This window comes from Oryctolagus cuniculus, chromosome 5 (assembly GCF_051225735.1).
Source record: "Oryctolagus cuniculus isolate XC-2025 breed Fujian yellow rabbit chromosome 5, ASM5122573v1, whole genome shotgun sequence".
Taxonomy (NCBI): domain Eukaryota; kingdom Metazoa; phylum Chordata; class Mammalia; order Lagomorpha; family Leporidae; genus Oryctolagus; species Oryctolagus cuniculus.
Genome location: NC_142871.1, coordinates 48,896,675 through 48,924,480, shown reverse-complemented (window position 1 = coordinate 48,924,480; position 27,806 = coordinate 48,896,675). Strand labels below are relative to the sequence as shown.

At 39.2% G+C, this 27,806-nt stretch overlaps 1 protein-coding gene across 4 annotated transcripts in view; it reads right to left on the bottom strand.

The window, feature by feature from the left end:
- The window catches only part of TBC1D32 (TBC1 domain family member 32), a 276,080-nt gene that overhangs the window by 78,911 nt on the left and 169,363 nt on the right, over positions 1 to 27,806 (bottom strand). For all 4 annotated transcript variants that reach the window (XM_070073655.2, XM_070073650.2, XM_070073652.2 and 1 more), the window contains 3 exons: positions 23,688 to 23,810; positions 21,832 to 21,940; positions 20,925 to 21,018 (listed from right to left, as the gene is read on the bottom strand). In XM_070073655.2, coding sequence (XP_069929756.2) covers positions 20,925 to 21,018; positions 21,832 to 21,940; positions 23,688 to 23,810 — 326 coding nt within the window. The remainder of the gene's footprint in view (positions 1 to 20,924; positions 21,019 to 21,831; positions 21,941 to 23,687; positions 23,811 to 27,806) is intronic.

Below are 27,806 nucleotides of genomic sequence, written 5' to 3'. Positions count from 1 at the left end.
CCTAACTCTACAAACTCAGACTATGGTACTCTTGTTCTATGACCTCATTTCTAAGAAATTTTATCTATTGTTGGTATTGTTTTCCTTACTGACAAAAGCATCACAATTTCATTAATATAAAGTGTGGATGCTAAGCAAATAATATAGAAGTAATATAGTAGCTTAAACTTATGATCTCTATCTAAGAACATAATATGATTCTTGTAGATGATTGATATATAGAACCCAATGATTTAAGACATAAATTGAATTCACTGACAGTAGAACATTCATAAACTGTGAAGAATAACTTGTAACTAGAATTTGCTTCAATCCTATATGACACTCTCCTTTCCTTACCTAACTTGTACTAAGAAATACTACTTAGGCGGCTGGCGCCGTGGCTCAATGGGCTAATCCTCCGCCTTGCAGTGCCGGCACACCGGGTTCTAGTCCCAGTCGGGGCGCTGGATTCTGTCCTGGTTGCCCCTCTTCCAGGCCAGATCTCTGCTGTGGCCAGGGAGTGCAGTGGAGGATGGCCCAAGTCCTTGGGCTCTGCACCCCATGGGAGACCAGGATAAGCACCTGGCTCCTGGCTTTGGATCAGCGCAGTACACCAGCCGCAGTGTGCCAGCCACGGCGGCCATTGGAGGGTGAACCAATGGCAAAAGGAAGACCTTTCTCTCTGTCTCTCTCTCTCACTATCCACTCTGCCTGTCAAAAAAAGAAATACTACTTAGGCAAAAATTCTGTAAAAATATCTGACTAAAAAAGATACCTGAACAACTTAACTCTAAAGATTTTAATATTATTTGGTAAATTCCATTAAAAGAAATGATTATCACCACAGAACTTACTCTTTTATTTAGTATTTGAAAAACAATGCTTTACCAAGCAGAAAATCAGTTTCCTATCATGTACAAAGAAATGTGATGGAGATGGAGGAAAAAATAAAGTAAGATACTGAAATGATAAAAGACTGAATTTGAAATAATCAAAAAAGGGCTGAGCATGTTTTTTTCAATTATGAAAAAAATGGGTTAAAGTATTAATATTGCAAACTTTTAGGTCATATGTAATGTAAATTACCTATTACCTATGACAGCACCTTTGCCTTGTAGAGATTACACTCCAAGTCAACAGTAAACAAACATATACATTCACTATAAGGTATAAGTGCTGTTACAGATAAAAAACAAGGGTCCACAGAGGGAAAATAGAGAGGAAGAAATATTTTAGATAAGGTAGAAATAGATTTTTTGAAGAAGTGATATACGGACTAAGGTCAAAGACTTAGGGGTACGTGTTGTGGTGCAGCAAGTTAAGCGACTGCTTAGTAAAACTTTATCAAATATCTAATTGCTGCTTCAAGTACTGGCTGCTCCACTTCTGATCAAGCTTCCTGCTAATGCACCTGGGAAAGTGGCACACGATGGCCCAAGTACCTGAGGCCCCTGGCACTCCCATGAGAGAACTGGATGGATTCTGGGTTCTTGGGGTTTCAACCTGGTCACCTACTTTTCAAGTTGTTGCAGCCTTTGAAGGAGTGAGCCAGCAAATAGAAGATATCTTTCTTGGTCTCATTCCGTCACTCTTTCAAACAAATAAATAATATTTTTTCAAAATAAAAGATGAAAAGATTTAGAAGGAACTACCTATGAGAAGACCAGTAATTAGCAGGCAAGAAAATGGAACATCAAGAGCAAAGCCCTGTAGTCATAAAACCAATGATATTACAAATGAAAGAAGTTTTCTAATAATGTATCTGATAAGGGGCTTATATCTAGAAGATACAGAGCATTATTACAATTAAATTACAAAAGACAAATAACTAGAAGTGGGTTGTTAAGCCTAACAGTTGATAAACCAGCAGCCCACACTGGAGTGTATAGGTTTGATCAGCTCTAACTCCTGACTCTGGCTTCCCTCCAATGTAGACCATGTAGATAGTGGTGGTAGCTCAAGTAATTGGATTTTTGGGCACGGATGTCTGCAACCTGAATTTTTCTTTCAACTCCTGTCTTATGCTCTAGCCCAGCCCAGCCCAAGCTGTTGACAGCATTTGGAGAATGAGCCAGCAGATGGCAGTTCTGTCTATATCTCTATTTCTCTTTGTGCCTCACAAATAAGTAATTTTTTTATTTTTTATTTTTTTAAAGAGTTATTTTTATTTATTTGAAAGACAGAGTTATATACATGAGATAGAGCCATAGAGAGAGAGGTCTTTCATTTCACTGGTTCACTCCCCAGATGACCGCATCGGCTAGAGCTGAGCTGATCTGAAGCCAGGAGCCAGGAGTTTCTTTCAGGTCTCCCACATGAGTGCAGGGGCCCAAGGACTTGGACCATCTTCTACTGCTTTCCCAGGCCATAGCAGAGAACTGGATTGGAAGTGGAGCAGCCAGGACTCAAACTGGTGCCCATATGGGATGCTGGCACTGCAGGCTGAGGCTTTAACCCACTAAACCATGATGCTAGCCCCACAAATAAGTAATTTTAAAAAATTAGAACATATAATCAATTTTAAAATGGGCAAAGTACCTAAATAGTTCTCCAATTAAAATATCAAATTACCAATAAGCAAATGAAAAAAGGAAAAACATCATTAGTCACCAGGGAAATACAAGTAAGAAGAAATGTGATGAAGGAAACAATTCTACTCCTGGGGTAGTATACACTGAAGAGTAATGAAAACATGTTCACACAGACAGTTGCGCATGAATTTATAGGAGCATTTTCATAATAGAGAAAAAGTATAAACAGTGTAAGTGTCAAATTAGTGCACACATACAATATGGCGTATCCAACCAATGGACTGTTATGCAACCATAAAAAGGAATGAAGTAGATGGCTGAATAGGGAGGAAGAATACTGCTCTAGGTGAGGGGAAGATAGTTTAAAAAAAAAGTTGGGATAGTGCAATCTCAAAGAATAGTTAGGGAGAACACTACAGTGGAAATTCCACGGAAGGAAGGGGGATGCTGTGTATCTATGTGGAGGGTGTAGACATGCAGCACAAGCATGAACACAACACAGGAAGCCAGCAGCCTAGAGCCTCAACACCAGTTTTGGAGAGTGAGGTAAGCCCAGACTGCAGGAGCCCATGCCACTGGCGAAATAGCTGCAGGTGGGAGTCTGGCCTGGAGTTCTGTGGGGAACAGGGTATCTGTCAATCTAGAGGGAAAAGGGGCATGTTTCTCTGTTGCCCTCTGCCTGACAAAGGCACCTAGCAACTGCCTGAGAGAGGGCAGGCACCATTTTGGACATATGTAATAGCTTCAGGAACTTGTGTTTGTGTCCAGCAACCAGCCAAGAGGAGACACCTAAGTCTGGCCAGGAGGATTGATGAGAGGATGGGCACCCACATATGATTGTGGGGTGCCCCAAGCCTCCCAACACATCACAGGCTCTGGCGCTCAAACTGCCTAGGCAGAGCACTCACAGGAAGCTGACTCTGGGAGTGTCCACACCTCTCTGTGCATGATATGGACTAGTTGGGTAGAGTGTATCCTCGGTGCCCCATGACTGTGGGAGCCTTCCTTGTGTGCTGGGAATGTAGGAACACCAAGGCTGTCTGGGAGGGTACCAGGTATGGTGGGGTCTTGGGGCACTCACAGTGGCAGCTCCACATGCTCAGGGCTTTCTGATTGCTTGGAGTGAATCATTGCAGTAGGACCTATGCTCACACTGAGGACTGCATGGATCCTTTGTGTGGTTCTTTTGGTAGCACAGATGAGTATTGCACCCACTGTGCCTGGGTATTGAACACCCTGGAAGAGAGGTGGTGAGGGTGTGATTATGTAAACAGAGCTGATCAATACTTGGGTTTAAGGCTAGAGACTTGCCCCACACTGGAGCTCTGAAAGAGCACCCTGGCCAAAACCAGCACACACATCTGGGTATTCAATGAAAGTGCAGGCACTCCACTAAGCCACAGAGGAACAGTGCAAATATAAAAGCCATCAGAAGTTAAAAAAAAAATTTCCACTAATGCCTAAAAATAAATGCAGAAAGTGGAGAAAAAAGATATGAAAAGATATGGAAGACAACATGAAGCCTCCAAGAGAATATAGCAACAATTCAATATTAGAATGTGAAGATGAAGAGACTGATTAAAGGCCAGAAATGGAAATCAAAAGATTAATCAGGGGAGTACTCAGAGGCAATGAGAAAGAAATCCACAAACTAAAGAAATTCATACGTGATGTGAATGTAAATTTTTCATAAAATTGAGATGTTAAAGACAAGTCAATATGAAATATTAGAAATGAAGAATTTAGTAGATGAAATAAAAATGTGGAGGAAAGCCTAACAGACTTGGTGAGGTAGAAGAATAACTGACCTAGGAGACAAATCTTTGGAAATTTTATAGTCATAGGATGAGGGGAGGGGAAGGAAGAGGGGAAGGATCAGAGGAGGAGAAGGAGGAGAAGGAGAAACTAGAACACTTAAAAACAGTGGTAGAGATTAATAGGATGCTATCAAATAAACCAACATATGGATCTTAGAAGATCCTGAAGGCATGGAAAAACAGAATGGATTAGAAAGACAATTTAGTTTAATAATTACAGAAAATGTTCATAATTTGGAGAAACAAAAGGATATCCAAGTACAGGAAGCACATAGAACTCCTAATAGACATGACGAGAAAAGATTTTTACCATGATACATTGCAATCAAACTTTCAACAGTAAATCATAAAGAAACTAATCTAAAATATGCATGATAGAACCATCAGATTACTTTCTGAGGCTCTCCAATTAGACTTACAGATGACTTCTCATTAGAAACCCTAAGAGGCTAAGAGTGACTGGTGAGAAAATTCCAAGTCTCAAGAGAAAAAAAAAAAAGGTCAATTCAGAATACTGTACTGCAAAGCTCTGTGAAGGTGAAATAAAGAACTACCATAAGAAAAAAATTGAAAGAATTTTTCATGACTCATCCAGCCTTACAAAAACCTTATAAATGATGCTTAAGGATGTGCTGCACACAGAAATATAGAAACATGGTCATCACTATGAAAAAAGACAAAGACAGAAAATCTCCCAGTAAAAATACAAAGGAGATCCAAACTAAACAGGAAAATTTTGGGAAAATGGCAGGGCTAGGTTTTTACTTATTAATAGTCATCTTGATTGTAAGTGTCCTCAACTCTCCAGTTAAAGATACAGACTGGCTGATTGGATTATTAAACAATACTTATCTATTTGCTGCCTAAAAGAAACAAATCTTACCAACAGTGATATACACAGATTGAAAGGGAATGGATGAAAAAAGATACTCCATGCTAAGAGAAAGCAAAAAAGAGCAGGAGTAGCCATTCTAATATCAGATAAAAACTTTTAAAAAGAGACAAAGGAAGGTACTATGTAATGTTTAAGAGATGAATTCAACAGGAAGAAGTGACTATAATAAATGTATATGTACCCAATTACAGAGCACCTGGCTATTTAAAATAAATGTTATTTTAAAACAGAAAATACATTCAAAACAGAAATACAAAGATCAAAACAGAAATACATTCCAGTACAATAGTAATAAGGGAATTCAACACCCTACTTTCATTAACGGACAGATCAACAACATAGAAAATCAGCAAGGAAACAACAGATTTAACTGACACTGTAGGAAAAAATGGGCCTAATGGATATCTACAGAACTTTTCATTCCACTGTGGCAGAATACACATTCTTCTCTACAGTACATGGAATTTTCTCTAGACTACACCATATGCTAGGCCATAAAGCAAGTCTCAGCAAATTAAAAAAAAATAGAAATCATACCATACATCTTCTCGGACCACAATGGAAGGAAGCTGGGAACAACTCAAGACTCTCTAAAACATACACAAACACATGAATACTGAACAACATGCTCCTAAATGAACACTGGGTCATAAGAGAAATCAAAAAATTTTCTGGAAACAAATTTGACAACAATACAACATATCAAAAATTATGGGAGACAGCAAAAGCAATGTTAAAAAGGAAGTTCAAAAGAATTGGTGCTTATGTCAAGAAATTGGAAAGTCACCAAATAAATGAGCTATCAATGCACTTCAAGGACCTAGAAAAACAACAAAAAATCAAACCCAAAATTAGTAGGAAAAAGGAAATAATCAAAATTAGAGATGAAAAAAATAAATTAAAACCAGAAACATACAAAAGATCAGTGAAACAAAGAGCTATTTTTTTTGAAAAAACAAAACTGATAAACTATTGGCACAACTTAACAAATAGGAGGAAGACAGAAATAAATGAAATCAGAGATGCAAAAGGAAACATAATGACAGATAAGACAGAATGAAAAAGAATGACAGGGAGTACTACAAAGAGCTGTATGCCAACAATTTGGGAAACCTAGAAGAAATGGGTAGATTCTCAGACACATACAACCAACCAAAATTGAGCCATGTAGACAAAGAAAACCTAAGCAGATCAATAACAAAGGCAGAGATTGAATCAATAATAAAAACCCTCTCAACAAAGAAAAGCCTGCCACCAGACAACTTTAATGCTGAATTCTACTAGATATTTAAACAACTAATACCAATTTTTCTCAAGCTATTCAAAACAATCCAAAGGGAGGCAATCCTCTCAAACTTTGTCTATGAAGCCTGAATCACCTAAATTCCCAGAAAAAGATACAACAGAGAAAGAGAATTATAGACCAATATCCCTAATGAGCATAGATACAAAAATCCTCAAAAAAATATTAGGTAATCAAATCCAACAACAAAAAAGAAAGATCATTTACCTGTACCAAGTGGGATTTATCGCTGGTATGTAGGGATTGTTCCACATTTGTAAATTAATCAATGAGATACATCACATTTACAAACTGAACAAAAACTATATGGTTATTTCAATAGATGCAGAAAAAGCATGCAATAAAATACAATGTCCTTTCACAATGAAAACCTCAAGCAAACTGGGTATAGGAGGAACATTCCTCAACACAATCAAGGCAGTTTATGACAAACTTACAGCCAGTATCCTACTGCATGGGACATGCTTCCAGCCTTTTTTTTTTTTAAGATCCAGAACCATTCGGCGCGGTGGCTCAATAGGCTAATCATCCACCTGTGATGCCAGCACCCCGGGTTCTAGTCCCAGTTGAGGCGCTGGATTCTGCCCCAGTTGCCCCTGTTCTAGGCCAGCTCTCTGCTGTGGTCAGAGAGTGCAGTGGAGGATGGCCCAAGTGCTTGGGCCCTGCACCCACATGGGAGACCAGAAGAAGCACCTGGCTCCTGGCTTCAAATCAGCGTGGTGCGCTGGCCATTAGAGGGTGAACCAATGGTAAAGGAAGACCTTTGTCTCTGTCTCTCTCTCTCTCACTGTCCACTCTGCCTGTCCAAAAAAAAAAAAAAAAAAAATCCAGAACCAGACAAGGATGCCTACTCTCACCACTGCTATTTAGTATAGTATTGGAAGTTTTAGCCAGAGCCATTATGCATGAGAAAACAAAATCAAAGGAATACAAATTGGAAAGGAACTATCCCTATTTGTAGATGACATGATCCTATATACAGGGGATCCAAAAAATTTCACTGAAAGCCTATTGGAACTCATCAAAAAGTTTGCTAAAGTGGCAAGATATAAAATCAACACAGAAAAATCAAAAGTCTTTGCATACACAGACAATGTCATGGCTGAGAAAGAACTTTTAAGATCAGTCCCCTTCACAATAGCTTCAAAAAGAATTAAATACTTTGGAATAAATTTAACCAAGGATGTCAAAGATCTCTACAATGAAAATTACAAAACATTAAAGAAAGAAATAGAAAAAGATACAAAAATAAGGAAAAATATTACACATTTACAGACTGGAAGAATCAGTATTATAAGAACATCCATACTACTGAAAGCAATTTACAGATACAATGTGATTCTAATCAATCTACCAAGGACATTCTTCTCAGATCAAGAAAAAATGATGATAAAATTCATATGGAAACACAAGAGACCTCAAATTGCTAGGACAATTTTATACACCAAAAATGAAGCCAGAAGCATCACAAAATCAGATTTCAAGATATACTACAGAGCATTATAATCAAAACAGCATCCTACTAGAAAAAGAACAGATGGGTAGACCAATGGAATAAAACAGAAACTCCAGAAATCAACCCATGCATCTACAACCAATTGATTTTTGACAAAGTAACTAAGATCAATACCTGGAGCAAGGACAGTCTCTTCAAAAACTGGTGCTGAGAAAACTGGATATCCACAAGTAGAAGTATGACATAAAGCACCCACTCAAAATGGATCAAAGACATAAATCTATGATCAGATACCATCAAATTATTAGAGAACATTGGGGGAAACCTGCAAGACATTGGCACAGGCAAAGCATTTAGAGAAAAGACCCCAGATGCACAGGCATTCAAAGACAAATTGACAAATGGGATTACATCAAGCTGAGAAGCTTTTGCATTCAAAACTAACACTGAGCAAAGTGAAGAGGCAACTGACAGAATGACAGAAAATATCTGCAAACTATGCAACTGATAAAGCGTTAATATCCAGACTCTTAAAAGAGTTCAAGAAATTCAACACAACTTAAAAAAAAAAAATCCACTTAAGAAATGGGCAAGGGGGCACTGCTGTGTTGTAGCGGGTAAAGCCACCATCTGCAATGCTGGCATCCCATATGGGTGGTAGTTCAAGTCCTGGCTGCTCCACTTCCAATTCAACTCTCTGATATGGCTTGGGAAAGCAGTACAAGATGACCCAAGTCCCTGGGACCCTGCACCTGTGCAAGAAACCTGGAAGAAGCTCCTGGCTCCTGGCTTCGGATTGGTGCAGCTCTAGCCACTGCAATCAATTGGGGAGTGAACCAGCGGATGGAAGACCTATTACTCTCTCTCTCTCTCTCTCTCTCTCTTTCTGCCTCTCATTCTTTCTCTATGTAACTCTGACTTTGAAATAAATAAATAAATCTTTAAAAATAAGAAATGGGCAAAAGGCTTGAACAGGCAGATTTTAAAAGAGGAAATCCAAGAGACATAGGAGAAAATGCTCAGGATCACTAGTCATCAATGAAATGCAAATTAAAACACAATGAGGTTTCACCACATTCCGGTTAGAATGGCTTTCATACAAAAATCAACAAACCAACAATGCTGCCTAGGATGTGGGGGAAAAGGTACTCAATGTTGTTGGAAAGGTAAACTGATGCAGCCACTTTGGAAGACAGTATGGAAATACCTCAGAAATCTGAAAATAGGCCTACCATATGATCCAGTCATTCCTTTTCCTGAGAATTTAACCACAGGAAATGAAATCAACATACAAAATAGTTATCTGTACCCTCACGTTTTTCTGTAGCTCTATTCACAATAGCTAAGATATGCAATCAACCCAGATGTCTATCAATTGAAAACTGGTTAAAAAATTATGGTCACAAAAAAAGAAATTATTGTATATGTACACCATGAAATACTACACAGTAGTTAAAAAAATGAAATCCTTTCATTTACAACAAAATTGATTCAACTGAAAACTATTATATTGAGTAAAATAAGCCAGTGCCAAAAAGACAAATACCATGTATTCTCCTTGATCTGTGTAACTATAGAGTACCCATAAGGTAATCTATAGAAGTGAAATTGACACTTTGAGATGTTGAACTCATTTTTTGAACTCTTTAATTAGTGTAGGGTTCATCTTATGAATATAAATTTAATTGAAAATAGATCTTTTCGAAAAATAAGAATGGGGATAGGAGAGGTAGGAGGAAGAAGGATTGGGAGTGTGGGCAGGAGGGAGGGCAAGGGAGGAAGAATCATTATGTTCTTAAATTTGTATATATGAAACGTATGAAGTTCATACACCTTAAATAAAATGTTTCTAGGTAAAAAAAAAAGGGAATGAAGTAACACAATACATACAGATGAATATTACTGATGAACCTTGAAAACACTATGCTAAGTGAAAGAAGCAGTCACAAAATACCATATTCTATATGATTCCATTGATATAAAATCTAGACTCCACAGAAAGTGTAGATTAGTGGTTGTGTATGGTAGTGTACCTGAAGGAAAGAAATGGGGCATAGGGTTTCTTTTCAAGATAATGAAAATATTTTCTATGGTGATGGTTGCACATATCTGTGAATATGCTAAAAACCACTGAATTTTATACTTTAAATCAATGAACTGTATGCTGCATTAACTATTTTCTCAATAAATATTTTACAAAAAAGTAAAAGCAGACCTGCATGGTTGATACAAAATAGACTGGATAATTACTATAGAAAGACATGAAACAGAATGGGAAAGTAACAGCTTCATTCACACAATGGCACACATTAGTTGTCACCCCTCTGTCTACTTCCTAGAATGCCCCAAGGAGATGAACTTTCAAGCATGGCTTCTGAAGAATGGTTTGGTAAAGAGTCCCTGTTGTGGACTTCCTAGCTACATTCAGAAAGTTATTTGAATCAGAAATAACTAATACGTTTGAAGCTTTCAGAAAATAATATATTTAAATTTCAAAGATCAGAATAAGGCAATCAATGCCAAGAGACTGGTTGCCAAAAACCATTGGAGTTAATTGTATACTTCAGCTACTAGGCTGGCCTTCTCAGTGGTACTAGAAATACAGATACAAGACATAACAGAAAACAAACAAAAAAACTGTCTACTTTGAAGGTTTCAGCCCAAACTTAGTAAATATACATCAAAATGGATTCTCAATAAAGATAAGAGTTCCACAGATATAAGGTAAATAGGATATAGATGGATTTTAGAATTCTGATGATTTTATATGAGTCTGAATAAATATTATACAAGTAATTTATTAAAAGTAATGAATAGGAGCAGCATTGTGGTACAGCAAGGTAGGCCTCTTCATGTTCTACCAGCATCTCAGTACTAGATTTTGACGACAGTACAACCCTCCTTTTCTTCTCAAGCCTCCTGGCTTCGTTTATGTCTTCTGAAAAAGAAACAAGTTACTATACTAGTTCATGTCATCCTGATTACCTAAAGTCTTAAAAAATGCAGAAATTATATTCTAAGTAGAAATTATTTTTACCACATGGAAGAGAAGTTTTTCTTCTTTGTAATTATGTAAGTATGTGTGTGCACATGCATGTGTTCCTGTGTACATACAAAACATACATGCATATATATCTTTATACACACACAGAAAAGATTAATCAATAGAATTTAAAGAGCCATTTACATTTTAATAGGGTAATCCTAAAAAGGATCACAAAGGGAAATAACAAGTAGATGATGTGTCAAGATTCTTATTTATGGATGAAGATGAATCATCTAGCAGCTAACACTGATGCCAATGAGCTAACAAGAAGCAATTTAACAGATGAGGAGATGCTAGCTGTAGCAAGCAGGATAAATCTAGAGGGTGGGAGATACAGGAAGAGAATGTTAGCAAGTGCATACAACTTAAGTGATTTTTCCCCACAACAATGAAATCATACCCCAAAATTTTGCAGTGCAAATGATGCCTAAAATAGCACCTATCTAAATAAGCGAATCATGACCTCAGAATCAGAAAAGCATATTGGGAAGTATATGACTCACTTTTTTTTTTTAAAGATCTATTTTATTCATCTGAAAGACAAGAGTCACAGAGAGAGGTAGAGACAGAGAGAGAGAGGTCTTCCATCTGCTGGCTCACTCCTCAGATGGCCACAATGGCCGGAGCTGTGCTGATCTGAAGCCAGGAACCAGAAGCTTCCTCTGGGTCTCCCATGCGGGTTCAGGGGCCCAAGGACTTGGGCCATCCTCCACCGCTATCCTGGGCCATAGCAGAGACCTGGATTGGAAGAGGACAGCCGGGACTAGAACCAGCACCAACAGGGGATGCTGGCGCTTCAGGCCGCGGCTTTAACCCGCTGCGCCACAGCACTGGCCCTGACTCTCAATATTAAAATAACAAACTTAATCAAAGTATTTTTCGAAGTATAAAATTAACGCTTAACTTATTAAACTGTGTTTTAAAATTATGTTATTTTTATATAGCTTTATACTCTTACAAAATACATTTGACTCTTTCCATACTGAGTTATAGATATCCCTTCTTTGTACTCTCTTAGGTACAAGGGAAAGATAGACATTATTCTGAATTTCTCTCCCATTTTCTGGTGTCCTGCTAAGAGTATAGGAACAGTGACACAGATATCAACCATATCAGAATGAAACAGTAATTATGAATTCTATCAGGTTTTGTAAGATTTCTTCCTGGGGCACCTCTAACATAACCCATGGCTGCCTAGATCCTTCTATACATCTTCACAAGGATCACAGAAATGGGGGCTGGCGCCGTGACACAGTGGGTTAAAGCCCTATCCTGCAGAACCAGCATCCCATATGGGTGCTGGTTTGAGTCCAGCTGTTCCATTTGCAATCCAGCTCCCTTCTAATATGCCTGGGAAAGCAGCTGAGAATGGTTCAATACCTTGGGCCCCTGCACTCACATGGGAGACCCAGAAGAAGCTCCTGCCTTCTGGCTTCAGATCAGCTCAGCTGTGGCCATTGTGACCATTTGGGAGTGAACCATCAAATGGAAAACCTCTCTCTCTCTCTCTCTCTTTTAAATAATTAAAATAAATCTTAAAAAAAAAAAGAATATCACAATAATGCCATGACCTCTCTTACTTCAGGCACTCCTGCTAAATTGAGAATAATATTTTAGTCAAATATATGTTTTATGAACAGACAGAAGGCAATAAGGGTTACTATCTACTGTGGTGGGAAAATAAAGAATTATACAAGATTAGAAATTGTCCACAACTCCTGAAAACAAAATATGTGCCAAGGAATGAACTGAAAACAAAATATGTTCCAAGGGCCTTGTAAGCTGCAAGGAAGCCACTGGTGGGTTTGAATTAGAGAGGAATATGATTCAATTTGTGTTTCAGCATCACTGTACTCTAGCAGCTGTGTTGAGAACAGACTCAATGCTTGGCAAGATAGTACAACAGGTGAGAGATGAGGACAAGAGGAAGGATTTCACCTATGTAGAGGCAAGAGGCTTTGCTGACAGATTAGTTGTGAGATATGAAGAAAGACAAGTTCAAGAACACCTTTAGGTTTATTACCTGGAGAACCTGAAGCACAAAGATGCCATTTCTGAAATGGGGAAGAATGCCAAAGGAACAGAGGTTGAGGAAGTGTCAAAACTTTATCTCAGTCACTTAATTCTTGATATGCTCATGAAACCTTCCTAGCAGAGATGTCAAGTAGGTAGTTAGATATATGAGTCCTGAATTCATGGCAGAGATGGGAATTTGAGGTATCAATCTGAGAGTCACTGGATACGAGGTGAGGTCTCCACAACAGTAATAGAGCTAGTAAAAAAGGTGACAAATGAGAACTGAGCTCTGTGACACCCCAACGTTAAAGGCTGGCAAGATATGAAAGATCCAAGAAAGGAGGCAAGGAATTATTTGCTGGAAATGAAGACAAAGACCATACGAGTATGTTTTCTAAAAGACAAATGAAGAAAGTGTTTCAAAAAGAAGGCAGGATCAGTGATGCACAGTGATGCTGCCATGTCTGACCAGTGGATTTAATGCAGGTGAAGTATTAAGAATGAAAGCCCCAAGGCCGGAACTGTGGTGTAGCAAGCTAAGATTCTGCGGCGCCCACATCCCATATGGGCACTGAATCATGCCCCTGCTGCTCCTCTTCCAATCCAGCTCTCTGTATGGCCTGGGAAAGCAGCAGCAGATGACCCAAGTGCTTGGGCCCCTGCACCCACATGGGAGGCCTGGAAGAAGCTTATGAGTCCTGGCTTCAAATCGGCTCAGCTCCAGCCACCGCAGCCATCTGGGGAGTGAAACAACGTATGCAAGACCTTTTTTCTGTCTCTCCCTCTCTCTATCTGTAACTCTACTTCTCAAATAAAATCTTATAAAAAATGAAATTCTGATTAGCATGCAAGTGGGTTCAAGAGAAAATGGAAAGAAAATCTCCAGCACCAGGTATGGACAACTCCTTTGAGGAATTTTTTAGTCAAAAGGAGGACAGAAAGAGGAGTGTAGTGAGGGGAATGTGAACTTAAGATATTTTAAATATTGGACAAAAAAACAATTAAGGTAAACATTTTTAATATGAGAAAACAAATAACATGCAGTTGGCTTATAGAAAGATCCAGTGGAGATAACTCCTTCTCCTCCCCACAAAACAAAAAACCAAAACAAAATAATAAAGAAAAAGGAAATTCAGCCTTAAAAAGTTTTGTCATCTATCATGACATGGATGATTCTAGAGTATGTTGTATAAGGTAAAAGAAGCCAGGCCAACACAGACAAATAATGAATGATTTCACATAAATGAGGAATCTAAAGAATTTGAACTCATAAAAGCTTAGCGTTGAATACTGGTTACCAGAAGTTAGAGGCAAAGGTATTAGAGACATTGATCAACTGATACAAGATTTATTATATAAAAGGAGTAAGTTTAACAAATCTGTTTGTACAACATGAAGACAAAGTTAACAAAAATGTATTACATAGCTGAAAATAAACAAGTAATTTTAAGCATCTGAAATATTAGATCACAAAAAGGCATGCATATAAGGTGATGTATATACTACTGACTTGTCTTAGCAATTATATAATGTATTCATATCTCAAATGTGTAATTAATGGATGTATAAACAATAAAACCTAAAACAAGGATAGCAAAATATAAAAATTCTGATTTAAAAGACAGAGTATTTATTTATTTATTTTTGACAGGCAGAGTGGACAGTGAGAGAGAGAGACAGAGAGAAAGGTCTTCCTTTGCCGTTGGTTCACCCTCCAATGGCTGCTGCGGCCGGCGCGCTGCAGCCGGTGCATCGTGCAGATCTGAAGTCAGGAGCCAGGTGCTGCTGTTGGTCTCCCATGCGGGTGCAGGGCCCAAGCACTTGGGCCATCCTCCACTGCACTCCCGGGCCACAGCAGAGAGCTGGCCTGGAAGAGGGGCAACTGGGACAGAATCCGGCGCCTCAACCAGGACTAGAACCCGGGGTGCCACGGCCGCAGGCAGAGGATTAGCCTATTGAGCCGTGGCGCCGGCCAGAGTATTTAATAAAAAGTATTTAGGGAAAAGTCTAAGGGTAAACTTTGATATTTGGATTCACTGAAAGATGTGTCAGTGGGGAAAGTTTCAAAAAATGGAACTATCTAGAAAGCCTCTTCCAGAAAAAAGCTTAATATCATTTGCACATCTCTGAAGGCAAAAGAGTAGGTCAAGCAAGAAGGAAACACAAGGTCTAGATTTGAAAGTATATTCAATGACTGTGAAATTAATCTTATATATAATAGTTCTTTCCAAAGTTTGGTAGTATTATAGAGGAGAACATGTTGACCTAAGGATTAACTTCCCAAATTAATGAAGAGTTTGATCATGTATCTGTACATTTATCTCAGAATTTCCTAATCTAAAAACTGTCTTTTCATTGCTCTTAGGATGGAGTCAAAACATATGAGTGTTTACTATACCAGTCTTATGTCTGGACTTGGCTTACATGTTTATTCTTGCCTCGAGTCACTCTTGCTTTCACATTACAAATTTCAGACATTCTACCATTCAGTTTTCTGAAAATAACTTGTTCCTTCCAGCCAATATGCTCTCTGTGCTGCCATAAATGTTTTTCTATTATCCAGAAAATGTATACCTAAGCATCATGCCTCCTTTTGTACATAACTTTGTTTACAAGGGTATCCCGCTTATATACTATTCTAGTAGGCTATATGTTACTCTCTTCAACATCTATCATACTGTACCATAATACAATTATTTAATTATGTGACTGTATTTTCTGAAATTTCATGGTTTCACAAAGGAAGGTACCATAATTTTCATTGTGCTTCATGTCTTGAGGACACAAAACTTGTGTTTGGCATACAGCAGTTACTAAAAATTTTTTTTAAAAATCACTCTTGAATAAATAAAACTTCTATATACTTAGAATTATTTTGACAAATCAAAAACCATTACTGCTTTTTTTAATCAAGCAGCTCTTGGTACTGGACATATTTGTTAAACCTTAGCCACAAGAAATAAGAATTATCGGGGGGGTGGGGCAGGACTGTGGTGTAGCAGGTTAGGTTCCTGACTACAGCACCAGCATCCTACATGGGTGCTGGTTTGAGTCCTCACTGCCCCACTTCTGATACAGCTCCCTGTTAATGTGCCTGGGAAAGCAGTGGAAGATGGCCCAAGTCCCTGGGCCCCTGCACCCATGAGGGAAACCTGCAAGAAGCTTCTGGCTCCTGGCTTGACTGGCCCAGCTCCAGCCAATACAGCCATTTGGGGAGTGAATCAGCAGATAGAAGATCTCTCTGTCTCTCTGTCTCTGCCTCTCTCTTTCCTTAACTCTGCCTTTCAAGGAAAATAAATAGATCTTTTTTATAAAAATTATCTGGACTCACACAAAACTTAGTAAGAAAAACAAAAATAATGCAAAATGGAGGCATACATGCAATCAAGTACATGGAATGAACAAAAAAATCATATTCATTTACTTTAACAATTTTTCTTTTTTTCAAATTACAACAAAAGTGCTAACAATAAAATGGTGCTTTTTCCCTTTTGCTCTGGACCTGCTTGCTGCTCCTGCACCTTTGGGGCACATGGCTTTCAGGACACCCGCCCTATGCTTCCTGGCCTACATGCTCTTCCACGTGGCTGGCTACTGGTGCTCTGTATGAATCCAGAGTCTCCTCTCTCTTGTAGATAGGGCCCTCACTCTCCTATGCATTTCTCTCACTGAATAAAAAGCTTAAAACTTACGATGCCTCATTTATTTGTGCCAGTATTCAGAATCCATCTCTGAATATTAGACAGGAACTCACAGGCTTATTAATATTCCATTTTTTTTTTGACAGGTAGAGTTACAGACAGTGAGAGAGACAGAGAGAAAGGTCTTCCTTCCATTGGTTTACTCCCCAAGTGGCCGCAACAGCTGGAACTGCGACAATCAATCAGAAGCCAGGAACCAGGAACCTCCTCCCCCTCTCCCATGCGGGTGCAGGGGCCAGAGCACTTGGGCCATCCTCCACTGCTTTCCTGAGAGCTGGACCAGAAGAAGAGCAGCCGGGACTAGAATCAGTGCCCATATGGAATGTCGGTGCCGCAGGCTGAGGATTAACCAAGTTAGCCATGGCGCTGTGACCCCAAATTTTTTAATATGCATCTGGTAACATAAATGGCATCCCATACCCCAATATTATTTGGTACCCCAGGTGGGACTTCTAAGGGGTATGTCTCTGATAACATAAATGGCAACTCTGTGGGAACTGTTAAAACTGTTGAGACCTTTAAGGGACTTTAATAATTCCCCAAAATCTATTAAAAGGAAATTATGGTAGCATGATAAAGGCTGGCTTCCCGCGATTCCTCTTCATCTTCCTGCACTGTAAACCCTCACCCATCCTTGATCTGTACCTACCCTGTGTGGCTCTCCTGAGCCGAACCTGGGCGCACAGCCACACCTGGGGGAGGGAGCTCCAATGGGAAGAACATGCCTGCCGTAGGCGCTGGGTCACTGCTTGGGTAGGGGACCTGGATCACAGAGCACAGGTTGCTCCTGCCCTGCAGGCCAGAGTCCCATCACTCCAGTGGTCACTCAGGTGCATTTCTGGGCCAGAGGCAGAAACTAAGGTAGCAGAGGTGGTGCCCAAAACCCTGGACCCCTCTCTTCCCAGTGCAGGCCCACCTGGGTGTGTGCAGGGACCCAGCCACTCACAGAGAACCTGCCTACAGCCTCGTGGGAGAAAAAAATTTAAACCGCCCTCATTGGGCTTGGTAAATTAATGGACCCCATTTAGTATGCAACTGGAAACTCTCAGGTGTCAGAATTATAACTAATCCAATGTATCCGTATCAAATGCTCAAGGATAATTAAGCCAGTAAAGAGCTGTGTCTGTTTTTATCTTCTCAAGTCCTACAAAGAAACTGTAAGGCTGTATAGCTCTGCATGCATTCCTACGGACTTATTTCTAAAGGTACGGTTTAAAACTTGCCATGGGATCGCAAATCCCCTTGGGCTGGATGATGAAAGTAAGATCCTGGGTTTTAAAGCAACCATGTAGATTGGATTAAGTTTTAACGTGATCATATAGGTGGGATTGATTGTTAAAGTGATCATATCAATAGGATTAAGTATTTACTGATAATAATAAATAGATTTAAAGAGGTGTAAATATTCCAACATGGGAAGCAGTAAATACAGCAGACTCATAGAATGGCGATTGTTCTAAGTAGCACTCAGTGACCTCAGAGTCAGTCCTAAAGGCATCCTGCTCTGCCTAAAAAGCCCACAAGAGTGTTTCGAGCACGGAAATCCAGGACACTCATACAAAACATGTCCCTACATGGAGGACCTCCCTGGGTGAAACCCCAGTGGAAAGAAGTGCTCATCAAGGAAGGATGTATTTTTCTCCGAAGGGAGGAGAGTACTTCCACTTTGCTTATGGCCTTGTCTAAACACTGACAGAGTTTGTGGATTACAAAAAAGGTTTCCATAGCCTAGGCAGCTCATGTCAAGAGCCTCAGGTGATCACTGACATCATACGCAAGAGTGTTAATTGTTAAATTAACAACAGAAGTCACTGTGTACTAACTTCCCATGCAAGACCTGTGTCCTCCAACAGACCTGTGTCCTCAAACAGCTACAGTATTAACATTAATGGTAAAACTTGATCACTTGATCCCAAAGGTTTATTTTGTTCTAGTGTGTGATATTCTTTTTTTTTTTTTTTGACAGGCAGAGTTAGACAGTGAGAGAGAGAGAGACAGAGAGAAAGGTCTTCCTTCCATTGGTTCATCCCCCAAATGGCCACTACGGCCGGTGTGCTGCGTCGATCCAAAGCCAGGAGCTAGGTGCTTCTTCCTGGCCTCCCATGCAGGTGCAGGGACCAAGGAACTGGGCCATCCTCCACTGCCTTCCCAGGCCACAGCAGAGCGCTGGACTGGAAGAAGAGCAACTGGGACAGAATCCAGCGCCCCAACCAGGACTAGAACCCGGGGTGCCGGTGTCGCAGGTGGAGGATTAGCCTAGTGAGCCATGGTGCCGGCCCTAGTGTGTGATATTGTTATGCATCATAAGTTCTATGTCTAAGTGTCAAACTCCACTGTCTGTATTCTTAGGTGTTTCTTCAAAGTTAAGTGCCTTAAAATATGAACTCTTAGATCCATGTCTCTGTGAAATTCCTATCTCCTATGTTTTAACATAAGGTCAGATACAGAGTACAGATGGTTAAAAGCCTCAGGACTACTAATAAGACAGCTGATTCAATGCATCTTATCATGTTCTAAACCTTTGCCTAAGGGGTAATTTCTTCTGCATCCCACTAAACCCAGAATCTGGGATAGTGAGGATACAGAACTTCCCAAACAAAGCTCAGGTTTCTAAACTAGAGATAGATTACATGGGATATGTTCTAACTCCAGAAGAGTGTGTTCTTAAAGTCAAGAGAAGGAAAGCTATTCTATATTTGAAAGGCAGCCGAGGATATTTCTGGGAACAGCAAGATTCTGTGGAATTTGCATTCCAAGATTTGGATCCCAAGCTTTTGTATATAGCTTTAAAGAGGCCCGGATGCAGACACTGTGCTGGACAGGATCGCTACAAGAGTTGTTCCAAAGAATTAGGGAGCTTCTAACAGAAGCTCCAACACTGGGAATTGCTGATGGCAGAATTCTATCAAATATGGATTCCAGGATTTGGATTCCATGCCTTGGATTTGCTTAAAAGCCACTGATACAGACACACTGTGGACAGGGAAGCTGCAGTAGGTGTTCCAAGGAATTAGGGAGCTTTCGACAAAAATTCCAACATCAGAAATTCCTAAACAAGCCTTTCATAGAAAGATGCTCTTTAGATCAGTTGCAGCTTAAATGAAAGAAACCTTACCAAGTGCTACCTCAGTGAAATTCGGATTAAACTTCTACCTCTTACGTCTTCACAGGTGAACTCGAAAAACACGCCTGACTATTCCTGTACGCCAGAGACCTTAAGTCCCTCTTCAAAGCAGAAAGATAAGTAAAGCCTTTACTTTCCTCACATCAAGATTGCTGCGCCTTAAGGCAGACATGCTATACTTGCCTCTTTGGGTTCTCTCTGGGAACTGTTATTGGCAATAAAACACCTAATGGTTCTTCTATTTTAGTTTTCTATGTTCAAGCTAAAAGGGTTTTATAATCAACATAAGGGTAGCCAATCACAACCTACCATCTGGGAGATGGCTAGATATACTCTTTCCATTTTAAGAGGCACACCATTATATTTCAGAGCTCGACTTCTGGAAATAACTGACCATGCAGGGGGCACAGATATTGGTGGTGACCAAGCTGCTCCAGCTCACAAAGCAAATCTGTTAGATAAGATAGGCAGAGACTTTCAGACCCAGGACAGGCAGGGCCTGCACTATGCCCCTCATAAGCAGTAGGCAGCTACAGAAGATATAATGATTCTATGCCCTTGAACATCCTTTAGGATTAGGGAATGGAGTCTCTAAGGGGTGAATATTGTAGGCAGACATACAGGATAAAATTGATTAGGTTTGTGAACGGGAAAATCAACCTTCACTAAGCCCCTGTGTGACCTCATGTCCCTATCTGACCACATCTGTGTGCCTGCCCATTGGCCAATCAGACTAATTAACCATACCCCTTCAGAAGCGGATTAAAGGCCTGAAACACAATGGGGCCTGCCTTTTTCCCTTTTGCCCTGGACTCACTTGCTGCCCCATACCTACAGGGCACTTGGTCTTTGGGCTACCCGCCCCATGCTTCCTGGCTTACATTCTCCTTCACATGGCTGGCTCCTGGTGCTTGGTATGAATCCAGATTGCCCTTTCCTTCTTAGCTAGGAATGTCACTCCCCTATGCATTTCTCTCAGTGAATAAAAGGCTTAAAACATTAAAATAAATAAATAAAATAAATTAAAATGGCATTTGACAGTAAATCATGTACCTAGTTTTATGTCAACATTCCTTTTTGCCTCTGACAGATAGCATTTTGGCAAAGGATACGATGCAAACATGGGCCATGGATATGGATCATCACCCTAAAAAAGCAAAGTAGATAACTTTAGGGAATACTTTAACAATGAATTTTAAAACCTCCTTAAGTATTACTATATTGAAATGGATGTTTTGCTTATAAATTCTAGAGTTGTTGACCAAATAATCAAAAGTTACTTGATACTACAATTAATAATTCCAGTACCTAATAATTAAAAAGAAATGTAACAGAAACTACCTTAAAGAAGCACCAATATCAAATATTTGGTACCTTGTTCCAGCAACTAGGACTAATGATGATGTCTTTTCTATTTTTTTCAAGAAAGAAAAATATAATCTTCAAAAGAAATTTATATTTTCTTTTTTCCCACAAAAATGTTTTTCTAGTGTTGTTATTTCTGTCTCATCTTCCCCAGAGTGTCAGTCCAAGCAAAAATATTCATAAAAAAAAAACAAAAAACAGCCTCCACAAGAAACTCATATCATGCATATTGATAGGAAAAAGAAGTGCTCAATATTGCCACTGAAATACAAGAAAAAGTGTCACCTAATAATAAAAGGTATCACCAATGACAAGGACATTGGGATTAAAATATTCAAAGACACACAGGGAAAATGATAACTTTTTAATAAACCAACACCCTACTCTGCTACACAAACCAGTACTCAGGACCCCTTGCCATCAACAGCACTATTTTAGTTTGAACATGTTTATATGCATCCTAAAGTTTCTCAAATAACCAAAGTTCATCTCTGTGATACAGTCACTTGGAAAGTGATGTTGTTTAGGGTCACTTGAGGTGACCTCTACAAAATATGATAGAAAAACACCTTCCTATCTTTTTTATCCCACTCACCTTCTCTAGTATCCTTGGAGGCAAAATTCGTTCCAGTGGCCCACCAACAAGACTTATTCTAACAAGAACATGGTTTCTCTCTACTGACAAAGCATCAATGATAAAATCCCTGAAAAACAAACATAGCAATTTGCTTTCTCCTTAGTTGAATATAATTTGATTTTTAAATCTTGACACTTAATCAAAATGAAAATAAGAGATAAATGTTTGCAAAATTGATTGTTTATTAATGTGTATTTAAAATATATAAGACAAAAATGGCTTTTTTATTTTATAACAACTGATACAATGAAAACAATAATACTGATGTAAGAATATTTTCTTAGGGAATACTACTGCACTTAAAGGGAATTAAGACATGAAGTATTTCTTTTTTAAAAAAGATTATATTCATTTATTTGACAGGTTAAGTTATAGACAGTGCAAGGGAGAGAGAGAGAGAGAGAGAGAGAGAGAGAGAGAGAGAGAGAAGGGTCATTCATCCCCTGTTTCACTCCCCAAAAGGCCACAATGGCTGGAACTGAGTCCAGGTCTCCCATGTGCATGCAAGGGCCCAAGTGCCTGGGCCATTTTCCTCTGCCTTCCCAGGCCATAGCAGAGAGCTGGATCAGAAGAGGAGCCTCTGGGACATGAACATATGGAATGCCAGTGCGGCAGGCAGAGAATTACCCTACTGAAATTAAGTATTTCTGCAATGACTTTAACCGTTATAGTCACAGTTCTCTTACGTTATGGACCTGGTGCCTTAAATTTAAAAACTGAATATTACTTATGAGCAGCCATATTTTCTGTAGTGGTTAATCCTTCCCTTCTACATCAAACCTAGAGTATCAAATAATAAACTCTATAATTATTCCAAGGACTAAGTTGGATGGAGGCCTCCCCACTTTTTTTTTAATTACAAAAATGAAAGCAATGCCAGCTACTGAATGTGTCCTGGATAAATATCAGCCAAACAGAGGTAACAGCAAGTTTGACTTATTAATAGAAAAAATTATCAAAATATTACCTGTTAGAAAACTGGAACAGTTTTAGCCAGGTGGCGGCATGGCCCAGCTACCTGAGCCAGGCTCCACCCCCATCCTAATGAGATTCGCTGCTCCTGCTTCCCTGCCAGCCCTCCGGCAAAGTTTTAAAAGGGCCTGTTCCTGAACACGTGCTCTCTTGGCCCTTCTCTCATGTGCTCTCTCGGTTCCTCTCTAGCCTCCTCCTCTGGTCTCTTGACTCTTCTCTCTTGGTTTTGCTCTGTAGTTTCCTCCTCTCGTCTCTCTTCTCCCTCCTCTCTGTCTCTCTCTCTTATAGTCTCCTCTTTTTCCTTCGCCACCCCTTCAATCTGGTCTGTTGGGTGTTCCCCAATAAACCCTTTCCCTTACTCCGGCGTCCGGTGTGTTTTGCAATGGCTAACATTAATATATAACATTACCCATAACCTCATATTGAAAATAATCAGAATTTAAGAGTGTGCACTAACATAATGAATAGAATGCAGTAAGGAAAGCCTCTATGAGAGACACAGAATCAAGTGTTTTACTCTATGGGTCATCTTACACATGCAATATAAATGTAAAAGTGTCACAATTTTATAGAACCATTAATAAAATCTGGATTTAACTAAAAACTAAAAAAATAGAAAACCCAAATAAGACAAAAGCAATCACTTTAAAGGTACCCCTCTCCAAAAACAGCTGTCATCTTTCTGTGACATTATGTTTTAATTGCTTTTTTACTCTGGTATTTAAATCTATTGAATTTAGGTAATGGAAAAATATTTAACAAATTGCATACAAAATCACTGTCTTAAAGCATCTGTAAGGAAAACTGTTATCATTTTTTAACATCTCCCCCTTTCTCTTTACCTGTGAGTCTCGGAAGTCTCTAATGTATTTTCTTCTTGTGCGTTTAATAACATTTTAGATACTTGATACTGAGCCTCTAATAAGAGAAGAGTGTCCAGATCACAGCATATCACATTTAATAACCTATATGAACAGGAAAAATAAAAGCAGATTGTGAAAAACATGTTCAAAAAAGTACAGAAACACTCTTTAGGTCTCAAAGTAATACTTACACACAGAACTATGAATATAAACCTCATAGCAAAGATCACAGAGGTATTCAGATATATTTTTAATCATTTAATGAAATATTTGATCTAGATTTTTACAATTTTATCTAAAACTATATGAGTACTAGCTTATTTGCTTCTCAACTTCCACCTAAAAATGCATCGAACATTAAGAAATCAATCCATTGAAACTGCAAATTACTAGAATTTTTCTTTCAACAATTAATTAAAAAAGGAATAGGAAAATCATAATTTCACTACCAATACAGGAAATGTTCATTAAGTAAAAATATCCATTGTAAGACCAAACTGAGAACACTTAAGCACACTGATAAATTCCATGACCACCGGGTTCTAGTCCCGGTCGGGGCACCGGATTCTGTCCCGGTTGCCCCTCTTCCAGGCCAGCTCTCTGCTGTGGCCAGGGAGTGCAGTGGAGGATGGCCCAAGTGCTTGGGCCCTGCACCCCATGGGAGACCAGGATAAGTACCTGGCTCCTGCCTTCGGATCAGCGCGGTGCGCCAGCCACAGTGCACCAGCCGCAGCGGCCATTGGAGGGTGAACCAACGGCAAAGGAAGACCTTTCTCTCTGTCTCTCTCTCTCACTGTCTACTCTGCCTGTCAAAAAAAAAAAAAAAAAAAGATTTATTTTTATATTTGAAAGAGAGAGACAATGATACCTGCAGCCGGCGCACCGCGCTGATCCGATGGCAGGAGCCAGGAGCCAGGTGCTTTTCCTGGTCTCCCATGGGGTGCAGGGCCCAAGCACCTGGGCCATCCTCCACTGTACTCCCTGGCCACAGCAGAGAGCTGGCCTGGAGGAGGGGCAACCGGGACAGAATCCGGCGCCCCGACCGAGACTAGAACCTGGTGTGCCGGCGCCGCCAGGCGGAGGATTAGCCTAGTGAGCCGCGGCACCGGCCAATCCTGCACATTATTAAACATACTATTTCTTCAGGGAAAAATGGCATGAAGAAATACAAAAGGAAACTGCTATAAATTTAAAAACAGATATTAAGCAAATGTATACATTTTTGCTTTGATCTCGATTCAAACAGTTAATGTGTATTTTTAAGACACATGAGAAAATATGAGAAAGATACTATGCAAGATCAGAGAAATACTGATTTCTTAAATTTAAGAATGGCACAGTGGTAATGAATTTTTCAAGTACTGTTTTCTTTTGTCTTTTAAAAACAGGTCCTTATCTGTTACAACTATATATTGAATTGTTTATGGCTAAAATGAAGTATCTGGAATATGCTTTGTGGTACTTAAGAAAAAAATGTGTGTGCAGGGCAGACATTTGAAAACAAGAATGGCAAAATAGTGATAATTGATAAAATGATGACAAGAGGGCTAATTATACTATTCATTACTTTCAATATGTTTAAATTATATGTTTTTTTTTTAAATTTTGGTATAAAAGCACATACATAGAGAAAAAACAATGTTTAGGGAGAGGGCATTTAGCCCAGGGATTAAGATGGCAGTTAAAATGCCTAAATTCCAGGGCTTGTACTAAACTCCAGATTCCTGATAATGTGGAGCAGATGCAGGATGCAAGCCCATGCAATCTGATATGGGACATGTGTTTCCCAATCAGCAATTTAATCAATGCCCCAAATACCTGCCCCTGACCTAAGCTTTCTCTTAAACACAAGCCTCTTACAAAGAGCTAATAACAAAACAAACAAAAAACAAACAATATCAAACTCACATCCTTCCAAAAACAAATGCTACACCAGGATGCATACAGAGATACCACAGGAAAACAAAAAATAGGATGAATATATGGAAGACACACACACACACACACACACATACACAGAAACAAAATGTTTAAAACCTGTGACCGAATAATTTTTCATGTTTAAAAAAAGGAAAGAAGGAAACATTTAATAGCACATTAAGTTCTTTACGCAAAGCAGAGCTGTATGAACACAGAGAAAATAGAAACAACAAGAAAAGACAAAACAACTATGGAAAGAAGTAGTAAAATAAAGCTATTACAGAAATTAAAGCACAACTGGGTATAGTAAAAAGGAAAAAAGAGACATCGTCGAAAAATGCAATAAGGCTTATTAGAGGACAGCAGGAGTAGAGTATGGAAAATATATTGAAATAGTTAAATTATTAATTTCTTTAAGAGAGAACTGAAATAATTTAATAGCACACACTTTCAATATATTAGTCAAGAAATTTTTTCAGAGAGAAAAGAAGCTACAATTTGAGCGTAGAAAGTAAGCAATATGCTTCTGGATAAAGTGAACCCAAAGAGTCATTGTCAAGATGGAGCCTGACAAAGTTAATGGAAGGGCTGGTGCTGTGGTGCAGTAGGTTAATCCTCTGCCTGTGGTGCAAACATCCCAGATGGGCTCTGGTTCTGGTCCCAGGTGCTCCTCTTTTAGTCCAGCTCTCTGCTATGGCCTGGGAAAGCAGCAGAAGATGGCCCAAGTACTTGGGCCCCTGCGCCCATGTGGGAGACTAAGAAGCAGCAGCTCCTGGCTCCTGGCTTCAGACAGGCCCAGCTCTGGGGAATGAACCAGTGGATGGAAGACCTTTCTCTAACACTACCTCTCAAATAAATTTTTAAAATCTGAAAAAAAAGAAAAAGTTAATGGAGAAAGGAAGGAAGGAAAGAAAGAGAGAAACCAACCAACCAACAATTGGAGTATCCAGTAAGAAAAGACCAAGTCATTAAAACAAAAGGGGAACAAAAAGAAACAAACAAGTTGTTCTCCAGCAGAGCAGTAAACATTCCTGAGAGGAGGTATAACACTATCAGGTATTAAAATATATTTAGGGTGCTTGCGCTGTGGCTTAGCGGGTAAAGCTGCTGCCTACAGTGCTGGCATCCCATGTGGGTGCCAGTTCGAGTCGCTGCTACTCCATTTCCAATTTAGCTCTCTGCTATGGCCTGGGAAAGCAGTGGAAGATGGCCCAAATCCTTGGGTTATCTTCTGCTGACCTGAGACACATTATTGGGAGATTAGATCACAAGGGGAGTATCCAGGACTGGAAACAGCACTTTTATATGGGCTGCAAGTGTCACAATTTGTGGTTTAACCTGTTGCCCAACAATCCTGGCTCCAGAATCACTATAAACTCCAAGGTTAATACCTAAGCAACTAAAAGTATGGTGCTGTGATTCAATTGACAAGGACAAATCAGAAATTATATGAGAAAACATATACAAGGATACTTCAAAAGAATGTGGAAAATATAATAAAAAGTTTGTTATAGTACAGAGAAATTTGAAATTCATGCATAGTATTTTCATAAAATGCATTTTCAAGAACTTTTTGAATGTCCCTCACAAGCAGAGATTTCAAAATTTTCTGCACCAAAATAAACTTGTCTTTAAATTTTATTTTATATGAACTTTTGCAGTGTCCTCATGAACATACACATACACACAGTTGCCCCTCTGTATTTGTAGGTTCTGCACCTGTGGATTCAACTAACCTTGGACTGAAAATAGTTGGGACAAAATTGCACATATTTTACACATAGCAGACTTTTTTGTCACTATTACACAATCTAACATTTACATTGTATTATGAATCACGAGTAATCTACAGATCATTGAAAGTATACAGATGAATTGCCTAGGCTACCTGCAAATGCTAGACCATAGAGACTTGATCATCCACAGGTTTTGGTATCCTCTAGGTGTCCTGAAACTGATCCTTTACAAAAGCAATGGATGACATTCCACTCTACTCATTCTTTTTCTTTCTCCAGAAATGGGTGTGTGTGTGTGTATGTGTGTGTGGGTGTGTATGCATATGAGAATTATATACAGTGATCACTTAAAAATTTTCAATAAGTTTATTTATACATGCAATGACCAATTAAAATATGACCATGGAAAAAGAGATCTCATTAACAAAATTAAAAAAATAAA